Here is an 18037-nt window from a genome sequence, read left to right on the forward strand (position 1 = left end):
ATGAAATCATCCCCCAAAACAGGGATATTTACTGACTTGTGGAATGTAAAATTATAGTCTATTCACACAGCAAAAGCTTACTCTTCCAAGTTACAGAATCATCATTTTTTGTAGTCAACTTAGAAAATGCTGGAAATGTACTTACTAGGTCTATGTTTTTGTCATATCCACTAAAGTTTTTCCTATGCTCTTTCTTTACTGCTATTTAAGTTACTGTTACAAAAAAGGTGCTGCTAAATGTAGGATGTCTTAGTCTTACTGTATTTTGGGACAATGCCACACTTAACATGGTCTGCTATGCATTCCTGTGAAACAACATTCACTGTCAGCCACACTGAACTGTTTAACAAACCTGGTTTAAAGTCATTCATACAAAATAAAGAGCTGGCTTCTGCACTGTTTACTATTAGTATTAATTGACATTTTAGAAATGATTCTTGGAATCGAGGATGTTACATACCGTGCAGCATCTTCCTTACCAGCAACGCCAATCACTTGATGTTACATTAGTAATCTTCCCATCATGTCTAATTTTGGAAAAAGAAAAAAAAAAGATGGCATAAGGTAGGTAAAAGATTTAAGAATTGAGTTACAGAATAATCTCCCATTTTACAAGCAAAACAATCTTGATTCATGTTTAGAATTTTGTTTTTCCTTCATTTTTAAAATGAAGATTCCTGATGAGGACAAATTTAACTTTTGTGCTTCCCTTTTGCATACTGAGGTGACGCTAATACTCCTGGGTACACTCAACTTATTTAAGATTCCCCTACTCCGAAAATAAGGAACTAATGCTTCTGAAATCTGGTGTTTCATTTATTTTCATTTTTAACTATTTATGCTTCACTTTGCTATTTATAGCTATGGAAAATGTGACACAGGGTTCTGAAATAAAATGCTCTATTAAACGGTTTTTGTTTCAGAGAAATACCTATGTCAACACAAAATGCTAAAAGATACAAATTTTCCCCATCTGCATTCTTCCATTTTATTGATTTCTTTCATTGTATTTTTATATTCCTTAAGAATGCTTAATGTTTTAAAATTTGAGAGGCACGTGTGGAGGGAGCAAAAGAACAAGCTCCCATCCACTGGTTCACTCTGACAAAGGCCAGGGCTGGGCAGAACCGAAGCCAGGAACTCAATCCAGATCTCCCACATGAATGATAAGAACTCAACTACTACCACCTCGCAAGATCTGCAGCAACAAGAATCGAAAGCCAGAGCAAGCAATCAAAAAAGGTATTCCAACAACTTTTTAATAAAACATTAAATATTTTAATGTCACTCCTTTTGGAAGCTCTTAATATTAAAAATTATAATTGTTAATTTAAAATACAAGATCCCAAATGAAAATATGTTCCAGACATGTACACACATCTTTTCATTATACTGTTTGTAACCCAGAATCAGATATTTCTCTTAAGAACACAAAATGTACGCTCACATTAGCCCTTGTTTCTGTCTCTTCTTCCCTGTGAAACCACTGGCAGCCTTTTCTGTTTCCTTAGCAACCATGTCAGCACTGGACTGGCTCAACACTTGGGGTAGAAGAAGAAGAAGAAGAAGAAAACAGCAAATGCTTGGCATTTTGATTTTGAGGATCCCTCTCCTATGTGCTTTTACATTTTACAAACTTGGCAATAAAAAAGCCTATACAATCCTTATTGGCCAGCCAAATCCTGTCTTCCATTCTGGCATCTCTAAGGGAATGAATGTCAGTGTCCTGGAATGGCACAACAGATGGATCGAATCGCTGCAGCTGTTTCAACTGTGCCAATGACAGGCCAGCGCCCACCATTCCTGCTCCTCCAATTTGCGGTTCCTGTTTGAAGAAAATCAATAAATATGGGTGTGCATCTTGTAATTAGTAAGCAAAATGACAACTATACATATTCCATAAAAAGAAAAATCACTGCATACTTTTCTTTCTGTAGAATGCACCTGTTTTCCAGGCAGTACAGTGGGAAAGCAGTAACATATACTTACCTGGTGAATTAGAATACCTATTGATTGTTTATGAAATCTGTGTCACATTACAGCTCTGTCACATTTCAGCTGTGTAACCTTAAGCAAGTAACTTTACCTAAACCTATTTTCTCATTAAATGCTCACTTCTGAGGCTTAACACAAGTGTCATTATGTTTTTGCTTTACAGCAAACACTCAGGATATGGAACACCATTAACAAAAAAGCAACAGACAAAATCCAAGGTTTCATTCTCTCCAAAACTGCAAGAGTTTCCTTGGACATATGTCTTTCACTGATAAGTTTTTGTAGTTTTTCTGTGTACTATAAGGGAACCCAAGTAGAGATACATAAAAAATTAAGCAGAAAGATACATAAATTAAGGTTACAACAACTATTTTGAAGGATCATGGAATCATAAGAAATTGAATGATTCTCAGAAACCACTACTGCAAAAGATCCAGAATTATTTTCTTAGACATTTTTTATTGGAAAGTCAGATTTTTACAGGGAGAAGGAGAAGGAGACACATACAGGAAAGATCTTCCGTCCACTGACTCACTCCCCAGGTGGCTGGAAAGGCTGCAACTGAGCCGATCCTGAGCCAGGAGCTTCCTCCACGTCTTCCACACATGTACAGCATCCCAAGGCCTTAGGCCATCCTCGACTGCTTTCCCAGGACACAAGCAGGAACAACTGGGACATCATCTGGCACCCACAGGCTCCTAGCTTTGGGTCAGATCAGCTCCAGCTGTCGCAACCACTTGGGGAGTGAACCAGTGGATGGAACATCTTTGTCTCTCCTCTGTAAATTAGACTTTTCAATAAAAACAGATCCTTTTAAAAAATAAAAAATATTATAAGCTAAAAGTTGAATTATACACTTATAAAAACCATAACCAAAAGTTAGATTAGTGCTGCATAAAACAATTAAGCTTTTTATATAATATATAAAGAAAGTACTAATCCTGAATTACCTTCCCATCCCTCCCTTGACTGGTTTTCTGAAATCTCAAAGAGATTTAAAGTCTGCTTTGACTTTGATGTAATATATGGAAAGTGTTCAACCTTCGGCATATCGGAAATGTATAGGGCTTAGAAGGGAAAATTTGAAAGTGCCTGAAACATGAACAATATAAGAGAAATAAACACGTAACAAAAATACACCAAATTCTGTGCCACTTTAACATAAAGGAAAATGGAGAGCGGAAATATAAATATTCTATAAATATAAATATTTATGAATATAAATATTCTATAAATATAAATATTTATGAATATAAATATTCTATGACTATTCCAGAATGGATCTCATTAGAGAAATATTTTTACTTCTTACAGTGTTTGCGAAGTTTTACTTCATATTTTTTTCCTTGTATGACATTTCAAGTTTATCATCATGCTTTATTTCTGCCATTTACCAGATGATATAAAAGAAAGAAAAATACTATTACCTGGGGCTGAAGCTGGAGAGAAGGAAATGTCTTGAGGGCCCAGGCAACCTGCTCTTCATTCTCTGCCAGCGTTATCGTGCATGTGCTATACACCAGCACACCCCCTGGCTTCAGCAGCTCAACTGCCTGAAGAATACTACAATCAGATTGTGCACACCACAAGAGCCAGTCATCCACAAAGGCAGCTCACAGTATTAGGACAGTTTTCAGGTTTTCAAGATAAATACAATGTTCTTTATAATAATGATTCCCTTCTCCAGTGAAACTGCATGATAGCAATACTTACATTCTAGACTAAATGTATTTCAATACTTTGCATCTTTCATACTTCTTATGGACCAAAAAAAATCAAATATAATTATTTCAATTCCTACCATTTGTTAACACTTTTATGCTGAAATGAACAATTTACTATTAGAACAAGTTCCTTGCTGGATTTCAGTCATCAGTTGCTTTCTCAACATTTCTGCTATTCAGCTTGATATGTCCCCAAATGAATTCTTGTCTTTTCTTCCGAAACCTACAGAGGTCTGTCTTCCATCCAGATGCCTCGCCTCAAACAGTCAATATCCTTCATGCTTCTTCACATTATCCATCAGCAACACCCATTGGTGGTTTTTCCTTCAAAATACACTCAAAATTTGACCATTTCTCATTATGCTACTGTAATCATCCTGGACCAAGCTTCTTTATCTTTTGTATGGATTCACTCCAACAACATCCTATCTCTTCTACCTGCTTCCTTTGCTGCCCTCGCACAATCTATTCTCAATTCAGGAGCCAGAGAAGTCCTCTGAAATGTTTACTTCTTGCCTCAAACCTTTCAAATGTCATTCATTACCAAAGACCTTAAAAAGGCCTTTGGAAAACCTAATTGAACAAGTCCCTTCCTCCTGTCTAACCTCCCATCGAGTACCTCTTGCCCTTGTGCCTCCTGCTGTAACACACTGGCTTCCTGCTATTCCTGTGATACATAGGCACCACACTTCAGGATGCTTGCAACAACGAGGAAAGCTCTGCTGACCCTCTGCATTGCTTGCTGCTTTACAATCTTCTTAGCATTGATTCTGTCACCTTGAGCATCCTATGTAAAACCCCAACCACTCCAATACAGCGCTTCTTTCTCACTTTCCTGTCTTTAGTTCATTTGGTAAGTCAGCATCAATGTCTAGTATAATGAAGATCACTTTCTCATTAAGAAGAACCTTGTGATTAAGAGTACAGTTTGTCTGCTTTTGCACTGCCATGCTATCAACATCTAGACTATTTTCTTGCACATTACAGGCACTCAATAAACATGAAGTCTTCAAAAACATCCATTAATAAAAAACAATGCATGGATTTCAAATTTTTTGCAGCAAAATAAACTTAAGTCTATTTTACCAAGTCAAGGGCACTTGAACAAGTAGAAAAAGTGTTATTCTAAATTGAATGCGTCCCGAACATCTAAAGTTCATCTCTCCAAAATCCCAGGTTTACTTTAAAAATTTTAGTGAGAACAGAGAGACTCACAAGATGGCCGACATAGGAGGAAGACTGTGAGGGAGCTCACAGACAGAGAGGGCTAGAACGCGACAAAAGCTTAAGTGGAGCAGCATAGAGCTACAGGGAGAAGAACGTGAAGTTCCCTGGACAGTGTGGAGCCAAAAAAATCCACACAACTCGGAAGAGCAACCAGGGAAAAACAAAACGAAGGGCAGGGAAGACGGCTTTCCGCTCTTGACCTGCTGAGTCACCTTTGAGTGCAGACTCTGAAAGCCGCCGACCGACCCGCAGACCTCGGGACCCGCAGACGCTGTGGCCGTGAGGACCTGCGGTGATCGGGACCTGCTGGCACCTGCTCACCCTGGTCGCCAGGACCCGCCAGGACCTGCACCCGCTGTGGACATCAGGACATGTAGTCATCGGGACCCGCTGGCATCCGCCCACCCTGGTCGCCAAGCCCCGCCAGGACCTGCACCAGCCGCAGTATCCAGGTCCCATCGGGACCCGCCGGGACCTGCACCGGAGGCAGTCAACAGGAGACACACCTGCGGCGAGGGTTCCCACCAGAGGAAGAGGCAGACTGCAAGAACCTGAGGTTTGAGTGAGTTGGGTGGGGACAGTGGTGGGTCGGAGGCTCCGGGAGTTGGCCCCCCAGGGGCATGCAAAGAGCCTGAACACCCTTGGTGCTCATCTCCCCGCCCCTCCCGCCCCCCGAGACTCCAGCGTCTAGGGACACAGGGCGAGTGCCTTGAAACTGCCAAAACTGTGTCTGGAAAGTGACGCACAGTGGTCCTGTGCACTGAGGAGAAAGGCAAAAGGCACACTGAATACTCCCCCGTGCCTTTGAGGTCTGGCACTCAGCTGGGCGGTGCTATCCCACAGGAACCCGAGCACGCCTCTGGGCTGGGAAGTCCCGTGCTAGCGCTGGGGTGGGCGGGCCTGCACAGGAGGCGCTTCCAGAGAGCACCTGGAATCTCCACGCCCTGCAGTCCCTGGCACTGGGGACACACCGAGAAAGCACCTAGAATCCTCCGAGCCCTGTGATCCCGCGCACAGGGGGCGCGCACAGAGAGTGCCTTCACTCCCGCACACCCTGTGGTAGCATACCTGCAGGGGACGAGCTGAGAGTGCGCTTTGAATCCGCTGGGCCCTGGAAGTGGCGGCCTGAGGTCCAGTGTTCTGGAGATGCACCAAAAGTGCCTTGAAAATTCCCACACCCTGCTACTCCACGCCTGCAGACTCCGATCTCTACAGGATAGTGCTTGGAGACCCCTCAGCACACTGGTGCCTAGGTCTCTCAAAAAAGAAACACTAACACAATGGGAAGAAATACCAGAAAAGGTAATGATCCAGATGAGAGAGCCAACACCCTACCAATAAAGGATCAAAAACCAATGTCTATTTCGGAGATGCGAGATGAAGACATAGAAGATCTACCAGACAAGGAATTCAAAAAAATAATGTTAAAATATGTCAGAGACAATGAGAACAACTGGGAGGACTTCAAGGAATTCAAGAACCACATAGCCTCAGAAATACAACAAATGAAAAGTAAAATCCTTGACTTAGAGCACAAAATTGAGAGCCTAACCAACAGAACAAATACAGCAGAAGAGAGGATCTCTGAAATGGAAGACACACAAAACGAACATACCCAGTTCATTAAACAGCTGGAGACAAGTCTGAACAAAGCCAATAAGACCATACAAGAAATGAAAGACAACCTCAGAAAATCGCATATTAGGATTATTGGCCTTCCTGAAGGAGCGAAAAAAGAGTCAGGAATGCAAATGGTGCTCGACGAAATTATACAGCAAAACTTTCAAAACACTTGGAACATGAACCCAGCCCAAATCCAGGACGGTCAGAGGACTCCCAGCAGATATGACCCAAAGCGATCTTCATCCAGACATATGGTGCTCAAGTTCCACTCCAACGAAGACAAAGAAAGAATCCTAAGACAAGTACGAAGCAGAGAAAAGATCACATACCGGGGAAAACCAATCAGAATCACTGCTGACTTCTCTGAAGAGACTTTACAAGCAAGAAGAGAATGGACAAAGATCTTCCAAATCCTGAATCAGAACAACTGTCAACCAAGACTATTGTACCCAGCAAAGATCTCATTCGTATTTGAGAACGAAATCAAATACTTCCACAGCAAAGAGAAATTAGAAGGATATGCCAGCACAAAACCAGCTCTACAAAATCTCCTTAGAAATGCACTAAATCCAAAAAAAAAAGGAGGTGAATCATAAGCAAAGATGGCAAACTGGAAGGTCTCCCCACTAAAGTCCACACAAGGAAGGGCAATTACACAGATATCAACACCCACAAAAACAAGTATGGCAGGGCAAAATCACAACCTCTCAATTTTAACTCTTAACACAAATGGCCTGAACTCACCAATCAAAAGGCATAGATTAACAGGATGGATTATCAAACAGCACCCAACTATCTGTTGCCTACAAGAGACACATCTAACCAGAAGAGATTCGAAGAAGCTGAAAGTGAAAGGTTGGAAACAGATATTTCATGCCAATGGACGAGAAAAAAAGGCTGGGGTAGCTGTCTTAATTTCAGATGATGTGGACTTCAATCTGACACACATCAAAAAGGACAGGGAAGGACATTATATATTGGTGAAGGGACTGATCCATCAGGAAGTAATTACCATTGTGAACATATATGCACCAAATTCAAACGCACCTAGCTACGTGAAGCAATTACTCATGGACTTAAGGGGAGACATAGATATGCACACAATAATAGTGGGTGATCTTAACACCCCACTAACAACAATAGACAGATCAACAAAACAAAAACTCAACAAAGAAACAACAGAGCTCATACAAACAATAGAACAACTGGACATGATAGATATTTATAGAATTTTTTACCCTAAGGCCACAGATTATACATTTTTTTCAGCAGTGCATGGCACCTTCTCCAGGATCGACCACATGATAGGACACAAAGCAAACCTGAATAACTTCAAAAAGATAGGAATCATACCATGTACCCTCTCAGACCACCATGGAATGAAGCTGGAAATCAGCAATTCAAAATGCCCCAGGAAATACAGAAACTCTTGGAGGCTGAACAATATGCTATTAAATGAACAATGGATCAGAGAAGAAATTAAAGATGAGATCAAAAAATTTATGGAAACCAATGAAAACTCTGACACAACATTCCTAAATTTGTGGGACACTGCCAAAGTAGTGCTACAGGGTAAGCTCATCGTAATTGGAGCTCATGTCAAGGCCCAAGAGAGGCGCCAAATACAGGAACTAAACACACACCTCCAGGAATTGGAAAAACAACAGCAGAAGAGCCCCCCACACAATAGGAAACAAGAAATCATCAAAACAAAGGAGGAAATTAATCAGATAGAAATAAAAAAAAACGATACACAAAATCAATGAATCAAAAAGCTGGTTCTTTGAGAAGATAAACAAGATAGACACCCCACTGGCCCGACTGACAAAGAAAAAACAAGAGAAGGCAAGAATTAACAGCATCAAAGATGAAAAAGGCAACATAACAACAGACACCACATCCATTAAGGCCATAATTAGAAATTACTACAAAGCACTGTACTCCAACAAATCAGAAGATCACCAAGAAATGGAAAAGTTCTTAGACTTCTACCACCTGCCAAAACTTAGCCCAGAGGCAACAAACGACCTGAACAAACCCATAACTGAAGTAGAGATTGAATCAGTGATTAAAGACCTCCCAACAAAGAAAAGCCCAGGCCCAACGGCTTCACTACAGAATTCTACAAAACATTCCGAACAGAACTGACCCCAATCCTCTACAAACTCTTCAAAACAATAGAAAAAGAGGCAACCCTTCCAATCTCATTCTATGAAGCCAACATTACTTTAATCCCAAAACCAGACAGAGAACTAACAGAGAAGGAAAACTACAGACCTATCTCTTTGATGAACATTGATGCTAAGATTCTCAACAAAATCCTAGCCAACAGAATTCAAAAACACATCAGACAGATCATTCATCCAGATCATTCATCCAGATCAAGTAGGATTCATCCCTGGAATGCAGGGATGGTTCAACATTCGGAAATCCATAAATGTGATACACCACATCCAAAAACTGAAAAACAAGAATCACACGATAGTATCAATAGATGCAGAAAAAGCTTACGACAAAATCCAACACCACTTCCTACTAAAAACCCTAACCAAGGTAGGCATAGATGGAAAAATCCACAACATAATTAAAGCCATATATGAAAAACCCAACGCCAGCATTATACTGAATGGAGAAAAGCTGGAACCCTTCCCACTGAGATCTGGAACAAGACAGGGATGTCCACTTTCTCCACTACTATTCAACATAGTCCTAGAGGTACTCACTGAGGCCATAAGACAAGAAAAAGAAATCAGAGGAATCCAAATGGGAAACGAAGAAGTCAAACTCTCACTATACGCAGATGATATGATTCTTTATGTAGAAGAGCCAAGAGACTCAATACAGAGACTGCTAGAACTTGTACGAGAGTTTGGTAGAGTGGCAGGGTACAAAATTAATGAACAAAAATCAACAGCCATAGTGTATGCGAATAGCCCCAAGATGGAAAAAAATTTAACCAGCAAGATACCATTCAAAATAACAGAGAAAAGTATGAAATATCTGGGAATAAATCTAACCAAAAATGTAGGAGACTTATTTGAAGAAAACTACAAACTACTTAAAAAAGAAATTGAACAAGACCTCAAAAGATGGAGTAACATCCCATGCTCCTGGATAGGTAAAATCAATATCATTAAAATGTCTATACTGCCAAAAGCAATATATACATTCAACACAATCCCAATCAAATTGCCCAAAACATTCTTCATGGAAGTGGAAACAATGATCCAAAGGTTCATCTGGAAACACAAAAAACCACGGATAGCTAGAACCATCCTGAAGAACAGGAAGTTAGCAGGGGGAATCACAGTTCCGGACCTCTGGACATACTATACGGCAGTGGTTATCAAAACAGCATGGTACTGGCACAAAGATAGAGAGGAAGATCAATGGAGCAGAATAGAAACACCAGAAGGGAACCCAAACAGGTACAGCCAAATAATCTTTGACAAAAAGACAAACGACAATCCAGGCAAATGGGAAGGTCTGTTCAATAAATGCTGTTGGGACAACTGGTTAATAGCCTGCAGAAACAAAAAGATAGACCCACATCTCTCACCATACACTAAGATCAGATCTAAATGGATAACAGATCTAAACCTACATCCAGAAACCTTCAAACTTTTGGAAGAAAATGTTGGAAATACTCTGCAACACTTAGGGGTAGGCCCTCACTTCCTAAAAAAGACTCCAAAAGCAGAAGAAATCAAGACCAAAATAAACAATTGGGACCTCATCAAACTAAGAAGCTTCTGTACAGCTAGAGAAACAATCAACAAAGTAAAAAGGCAACCCACAGAATGGGAGAAGATCTTCGCACACGACATAGGTGATAGAGGGCTAATCTCCAGAATATACAAAGAGCTACAAAACAACCAAAATGTCAAAACAAACAAGCAACTCAAGAAATGGGCACGGGAAATGGGCAAACACTTCACAAAGGAACAAACCCAAATGGCAAATAAACATATGAAAAAATGCTCAAGTTCCCTGGCAATAAGGGAAATCCAAATTAAAACATCAATGAGGTACCACCTAACGCCAGTAAGACTGGCCCACATGAATAAAAGCACCAACAACACTTGTTGGCGAGGTTGCGGGGAAAAGGGAACCCTACTCCACTGCTGGTGGGGCTGCAGGCTGGTACAGCCTCTATGGAAATCAGTATGGAGAATATTCAAACAACTCAAATTCAACATACCGTATGATCCAGCAATAGCACTCCTAGGAATATATCCAGAACACTTGTTTTATGAGAAACCAACATGCACTCCTAGGTTCATAGCAGCACAATCAGTAATTGCAAAAACATGGAAACAACCAAAATGCCCATCAACAGAGGACTGGATAAGAAAGCTATGGTTCATCTACTCCATGGAATACTACTCAGCTATTAAACAAAACAAAATGCAGTTCTTTGTGGCCAAATGGGCCAAACTGGAAACCATAATGCTAAGGGAAATGAGCCAATCCCAAAAGGTTAAATACCACATGTTTGCCTTAATTTAAGATGATATGATGTTATGTATAACATGTTATGTTATGAATGTTATATGTTGTGTATAAACTAAAATTGAAGTGTAGGTGAGGTGGTCACAGAAGGTGGTTAAGAACTCGCATTTACTTTTAACATATTGGTTACTCATTACTATGTCAATTAATTCCATAATGATGTAAATTTTTGCTGATGGTATGTTGGAGCTTTCAATTGACTGGGATGATACTCTGCTGGCTCTGTCTTCAGACCAGAGAGGGTATACCTAAGAAGCCGTTGAACTTGACTGGACAATAAGATGCTGGACTCTATGTTTGGTATACGCTTGCAATGGGGGAATCTCAACTGAACTTGAGCTGTGGTTATGCAACAAGGTGGAGGAATCCACCATGGTGGGAGGGTTTGGGGAGGGGTGGGGAGAACCCAAGTACCTATGTAACTGTGTCACATAATACAATGTAATTAATGAAGTAAAAATAATAAATAATAAAAAAAATAAATAAAAAAAATTTAAAAATAAAAAATTTTAGTGAGAATCTTAAGAAACAACATATATGGCCTAGCATGGTAGGCAGTCAAGCCTCTAAAGTCCTTGCCTTGAACGTGCCAGGATCCCATATGGGCGCCGGTTCTAATCCCAACAGCCCAATTTCCATCCAGCTCCCTGCTTGTGGCCTGGGAAAGCAGTTGAGGACAGCCCAAAGCCTTGGGACCCTGCACCCGCGTGGGAAAACTGGAAGAGGCTTCAGGCTTCTGGCTTCAGATTCGCTCAGCTCTGGCCGTTACAGCCACTTGGGGAGTGAATCATCGAACGTAATATCTTTCTCTCTGTCTCTCCTCTTCTCTGTATCTTTTCAATAACAATAAATCTTCAAAAAAAAATCCATATATACCTTTTTTTTAACTATGGTATGCTGATCAAAGTTTAAAACTTATCATGTGCAAACTACTTATTATGTTAAGCACTTTATTGGATTGTTTCCAATAAATTATTTTCTTTAATAAATCCTAGGTAAGGTTACCATTTTTAATGAGTTATCCCTATTAGGTAGAGCAATAGCCACCAGTTCCCAATGTTCCAAAAGTCATTTTTATGGGGGATCTTGGCTCAAATCATATATATCTGATTGTAAAGTCCATCTGTCCATTCTGCTATATTTAGATATTCTTTCTTAAACAAAGATACCTATTCATTTTCATGATATATACCTATTCATGCTAGTATTCTTTTCATTTTTCTTTTTTTTTTTTTTTTTTGGTGTTACGACCTAAAAAGAACAGAACAAGTTCCAAGAACAGGATCCTAATTTTACCTTCAAATCAAAGTGTTTCAGCTATAAGTACAGTTTCATTTTTCTTGTTTACTGCTTTAACTCCATGGATGTATTCTTTGAAGACAATATAAAAAAACTAAATATTCCACAAACAGTGCTACCTCTGAGTACAAAAGGAGATACCAGTAGAGATGAGTAAAGATGAGTAAAAACAAATTCAAAGACAACTTTAAAAGAAAAATTATAGTTTAGCCATTGTTGCACCCTGGAAGGCCAGGAGGGAAATAATTCATCTTTCATCAAATGCTTCCTACACTCCGTGATAGTCACTGAGTTATTTTAGCAAGATTCAGAGAAATCTTCAAATGTCCTATCTGGACTTCTTTTGAAATGTACCACAGAACAGTTAAGTTAAGCTTTTACAGTTCTTCCATATTCTACATTGGACACTGTCCTGTCTAAATTTTATAAATGTGTTTATCTCAATTAAATTTTTTACTTATAACCTAGGAACCCTACAAAACCTAATATATTTTACATCAACCTATTTTCTATTTATTTATTTATTTATTTATTTATTTACTTTTATTGGAAAGTCAGATATACACAGAGGAGGAGAGACAGAGAGGAAAAATCTTCTGTCAGATGATTCACTCCCCAACTGACTGCAACGGGCAGCACTGCACCAGCCAGAGCTGAGCCGATCTGAAGCCAGAAGCCCGGAGCCTCCTCCAGGTCTCCCACGCAGGTACAGGGTCCCAAGGCTTTGGGCCGTCCTCGACTGCTTTCTCAGGTCACAAGCAGGGAGCTAGATAGAAGTGGGGCTGTTGGGATTAGAACCGGAGCCCACATGGGATCCCGGTGCGTTCAGGGCGAGGACTTCAGCCACTAGGCCACGCTGCCAGGCCCATATCCACCTATTTTCACCAATTAGTAACCATATATAAACAATTAATTTTTTTTTCCAGGCACCAGAATGTCTGAGATTCATTAAAAGTCTCAGCAACTAGTTCTAGCATTGCTTGGGTATGTTAACACATCAGCATAAAGGAAATCCCCATGTACACTTAAAGCTTGATCTTCTCTGTCTTTGTGCATATGTAAATACACATGAATTATCATTTTAATCATGCAATTCAGTAGCGCTAAGTACATTTGTGCAGTTATTACTACATACCACCTCCAGAACATGTCCATGTTCTCAAACGGAATCTCTACCCCCATACTCCTGGCTCCCAACAAAGCTCTGTTCTACTGTTTCTATAAATTTGCCTGATTACCTCAGGTAAGTGGAATTGTGTTTTTCCTCCAATTCTTGCTTATTTCACTTAGCTTAATATCTTCAAGGTTCATTAATATTTCAGTAAGTATCAGAATTGTATATGTACATGCCATATGTACATATGGACTTTTGAGCTGTTTCCATCTCTTAAGTGTTACAAATAATCTGCTGTGAACACTATTCTAAGTGATTTAAAGCAAAAACACTCAATTTTTTTATCACAGCAAAGAATCATCACATACCACTGTAAAGAGTTTCCTCTGTAATGGCTGATACGATGTTACTTCTTTCAATGTCCAAGTACAAGCCATGTTTGGTCTCTGCCCCATTCCACTACAGGGTGCATCAAGAAGAATTCGATCAAAAGATTCTGGCGAGAATGGAGGTTCTCCTATGAAGAGAATCAGAACCATTTACTATTTAACAATTCAAAAACAGTTTCAGCTATTATCCAGAATGTGTCATAATCCACTCCCCAGCATTCAATCTTACACCAAGTTTCCCTTCAGATTCATTTCCATATTTTCTTCATTCTGCTTTCTGACCTATTTAATGTTACTGAAGGAAAAAAACTGGCCAGCTACTAACATATTTATGTATGCTTTCTACCTGTAAGCAGACATTATTTTTCACTCCTTTTATCTAAAAAAATATCTCGCAAGCTCCGCACGACCCCAAGCTTCACTGCGGCATCCCCGACTGCTCTTCTCGGACTGCAAGGCTGTTAGACCTAAACTACGCCCAATGTAACTCGTCACCATACATAGCTATCCTTGCCTTCTTACCAATAGTGTTAGAAGAAATTCTTTTCCAAGAAAGTGTTGTTTTCAAGGTTTTTAGCAGTCACTAGGGAAAAAAATCATCTACCAAAACTATCCGTTTTAATTTTCATTCTCATGAATATACTTATTTTCCCCAAATCCCCATCAAAACTGATTTTTATTTTATATATCATATATATGATTTTGAATAAGGAAATATTCTTCACTGTTGTTTTGTTCTAATTAAAAGAGCTCTTTGTGTAACATGAACATTAATTATCCTCTATTACATATTTTAAATTGCACAATCTGCTAATGTGTCTTAGGTTTTTAAACATAATACTGAGCATTAAATCTTCATTATTGAGTTTATTAGTCTTATCTAAGCATCCATTGGATAAATGTTCATTTATATCTGCATTCAACTATTTTTATATCTAATTCCTCACACTAACCTCTTTAATCCATCTTGTATGTGTAACCAACGCTCCTCCAGCCATCAACTCAAGAGTACTAATATATCCCTTCCACAAAGATTACAAGCTACTTTTTTCTTCTATACACTCAGACACACTGCTGTTCCTGCCCCGTACTTCTTCTTGCAATCACTTGCCAGGAAGAATTAAGCAGAAAATGCTGCAACTCAGCACTGTCACAGATGGAGCAGCCCTAACTACAGTAGAATTCCACAGTCCACAGGGACTTTAAATCAAACCCGGAGCATCCACCAAACAACTGCTCCCAAAACAGAATCCACGCTGCCCATGATGTCAGACCTGAGCTGCTGCTGAGAAGCTGGTAAATCCTAACTATGTTAAGAGGAAATAAACAGCCCCTGCACAACCAGAATCCTCCAGGGACAGCAAGGACATTTTCCAGGGCAGAGAACAGAACCTCCTGACTCCTGCAGCCACAAGAGTTCTTGCCATAAACCCCAGAGCTACTCCTGAAGTGTCTGCAGTTTGTCAGGGCTAGTTTCTATATACAATTCCACAGGACCAGGACACTACAGAAGCTCCTTCTGCAATTCTTACACATGGGTGCTACAGGTTGAACACAAGCCCCTGCATCACCCTTACACATCCTCTGAAAACCAAGGGTAATCTCTGTAGCTCACAAACCTGACACTGGGACTTCTGGTGTTGGAACATTTGGGACAATTCACACTCACTTGTGGGATCTGGAGGACTTTGCCTGGATTCGTCTGCGTCAGACTGGTGACTGCCTGTCCACAATCCCTGAGTAACATGGCACTTGCACTGTGGAGCTGTGGGTTAGGACCTGCAGGTCTCCTGGAGCTCCAGGACTTTGACCATTAGTGCTATATCACTGAGTCACCAAAACACAGCCCTTCAGTACACAAGTAAGAATCTACCTGCACCAGACTCACACTTGTTAGTGTGCATCGCACCATATCCAGTATTCACTCTGTGGAATGGGGCAAGTTCACCTTAACATCTGCTAGTGCTTGGATCTGGGCTCTTGTTACTTATGGTCTGGGAAAGCACTGGAGAATGGTCCATCCCTGGGCCCCTGCACTTGTGTGCAGGGGAGATTTGGAAGAAGCTCCTACTTTCAGATGGCCTCAACTCCGGACATTGTAGCCATTCAGGCAGCAAACTAGCAAATGGAAGATCTATTGCTGGGCCTGGTGTGGTAGCTCAATGGTCAAATTCTTAAAATGTAAGTGTCAGCATCCCATACGGTTACTGGTTCATGTCCCAGCTACTCGCTTTCCCTTTTGGCTCCTTACTTACGGGATGGGAAAGCAGTACAGGATGACCCAATGCCTTGGAACCCTGCACTCACGCAGGAGACCCAGAAGAAGCTCCTGGCTTCGAACTGGCTAAGCTCTGCCATTGCAGCCACTTGGGGGTTGAACCAGTATATTGAACATCTTTTCCCTTTTTCCCTCCTCCTCTCTATAGACCTGCCTTTCCAATAAAAAATAAAAATCATAAAAAAAATGAAAAAAGCAAAGTGCTTGTTTCTTCTAAAGAATTCCTGCTTTCATTCTCTCTGTAAATCTTTCAAATAAAAATATTCTAAAAAAAAAAATAGTGGCTAAGGCCCTCGCCTCTAACATGCCAGGATCCCATATGGGTGCCGGTTCTAGTCCTGGAGGCTTCATTCCCATCCAGCTCCTCTCTGTATATCTGACTTTACAATAAAAATAAATCTTAAAAAAAAAAATCTACCTACCAAATAAATAAGTCTTACAAAAAAATAAAAGTGTGGATTAATGCTGAAGGCACATAATTTCAGAAGCTCACTCACAGTTCACAGTCACACTAAGAACTGTGAAATCCACTGCAGACAAGCATGGCTTTAACAGACAATGCTTTCATAGATCACCCAAAAAAATCATTCACAGGTTACATTCTGACCTCATCTAGAACCAAAGCCAGATCAATAAACCAAGTGATGACCTCTTCCAATAACTTCTCCTCTGTTGTAGTCTTAGGCAACTAGTTCAGGGTCACCAGCTTAAAAGTCACAGCTCCCCCACCAACATATTCCTTTCTGCTCAGCTGTGATGTTCACCTATCATCACCTGGAACCTAAAAAGGGGCAGTACTACATTACTGCATAACCACTCCCCTGGCAAGCCCCCACAATGGCCCATGATGAGGAGAAGCTGGCTCTCCTGGCTGCATGCTTCCGTTTCTCTGGCACTCCGACTCTTGGCCTCCCCAGTATGTGTTTGCTCTCTGGTTTTCTGACGGACTCTGAAGACAGGTAGCCCCTGAACATGGCCCCGTATGTCTGTATTCCTCACTCTGTTCACAGCCTAGGTGAGTCAGTGAAGACATTAATACTAAGACGCTTTGTATTTCCGATGTGTGTACTTGTAAGAGTTCCAGGAGAGGTGAGGCCTAGCAGTCAGAATGTGGACAGAGAAGCCAGGAAAAGGTGAATGTCTGCAGCTTTGTAAGTGTGTCCAGGTGGTTTGCTGCATGTCTCTCTCTTAGGATAACTTACATTGCTGGGGAAGCTGGACACAGGTCTTCAGTTTAACAGATGGACTTCAGGGTAATGACCATTTGTTCTCCTCAGGGTTGATTCAGACTGGACTGCCATACGGACTTATCATTTACTAACGTATAGAGGGCCCTGTCATCACCAAGCTTGCTTAATAAAGACTCCTGAACACATCCTCGACTTGTCTGGTGTGATCTCTATTGCACCCCACAACAACTCCCCCCAAAAAAGTGGATGAGGTGGCCCGGCACAATAGTGTAATAGCTAAGGTCTTGGCCTGGAACATGCCGGGATCCCATATGGGCGCCGGTTCTAGTCCCGGCAGCTCCACTTCCCATCCAGCTCCCTGCGTGTGGCCTGGAAAAGCAGTCGAGGATGGCCCAGAACTTTGGGACCCTGCACCCGCATGGGAGACCCAGAAAGAAGTTCCTGGCTCCTGGCTTTGGATAGGCGCAGCACCAGTCGTTGTGCCCACTAGGGGAGTGAATCATCGGACGGAAGATCTTCCTCTCTGTCTCTCCTCCTCTCTGTGTATCTGCTTTTCCAATAAAATACATAATTGTTTAAAAAAAAAAAAGTGGATGAGGGGATTTATTAAGATATCATCTTGGCAAAAGATACCTCCAAAAGAACACAACAGTTCTCTACAAACAGATCAGATCTGAGTGAAATCT

General features: G+C 40.8%; 1 protein-coding gene across 1 annotated transcript in view; it reads right to left on the reverse strand.

The window, feature by feature from the left end:
- Nucleotides 1–1261: 1261 nt before the first annotated feature.
- The window catches only part of NSUN6 (NOP2/Sun RNA methyltransferase 6), a 55119-nt gene continuing 38343 nt past the window's right edge, over nt 1262–18037 (reverse strand). Inside the window, exons 9-11 of the mRNA XM_004578561.3 lie at nt 13863–14011; nt 3423–3548; nt 1262–1825 (exon numbers count right to left, since the gene is read on the reverse strand). Of these exons, the coding sequence (XP_004578618.2) occupies nt 1613–1825; nt 3423–3548; nt 13863–14011 (488 nt within the window). The 3' untranslated portion in view covers nt 1262–1612. The remainder of the gene's footprint in view (nt 1826–3422; nt 3549–13862; nt 14012–18037) is intronic.

This window comes from Ochotona princeps, chromosome 10, assembly GCF_030435755.1.
Source record: "Ochotona princeps isolate mOchPri1 chromosome 10, mOchPri1.hap1, whole genome shotgun sequence".
NCBI lineage: Eukaryota > Metazoa > Chordata > Mammalia > Lagomorpha > Ochotonidae > Ochotona > Ochotona princeps.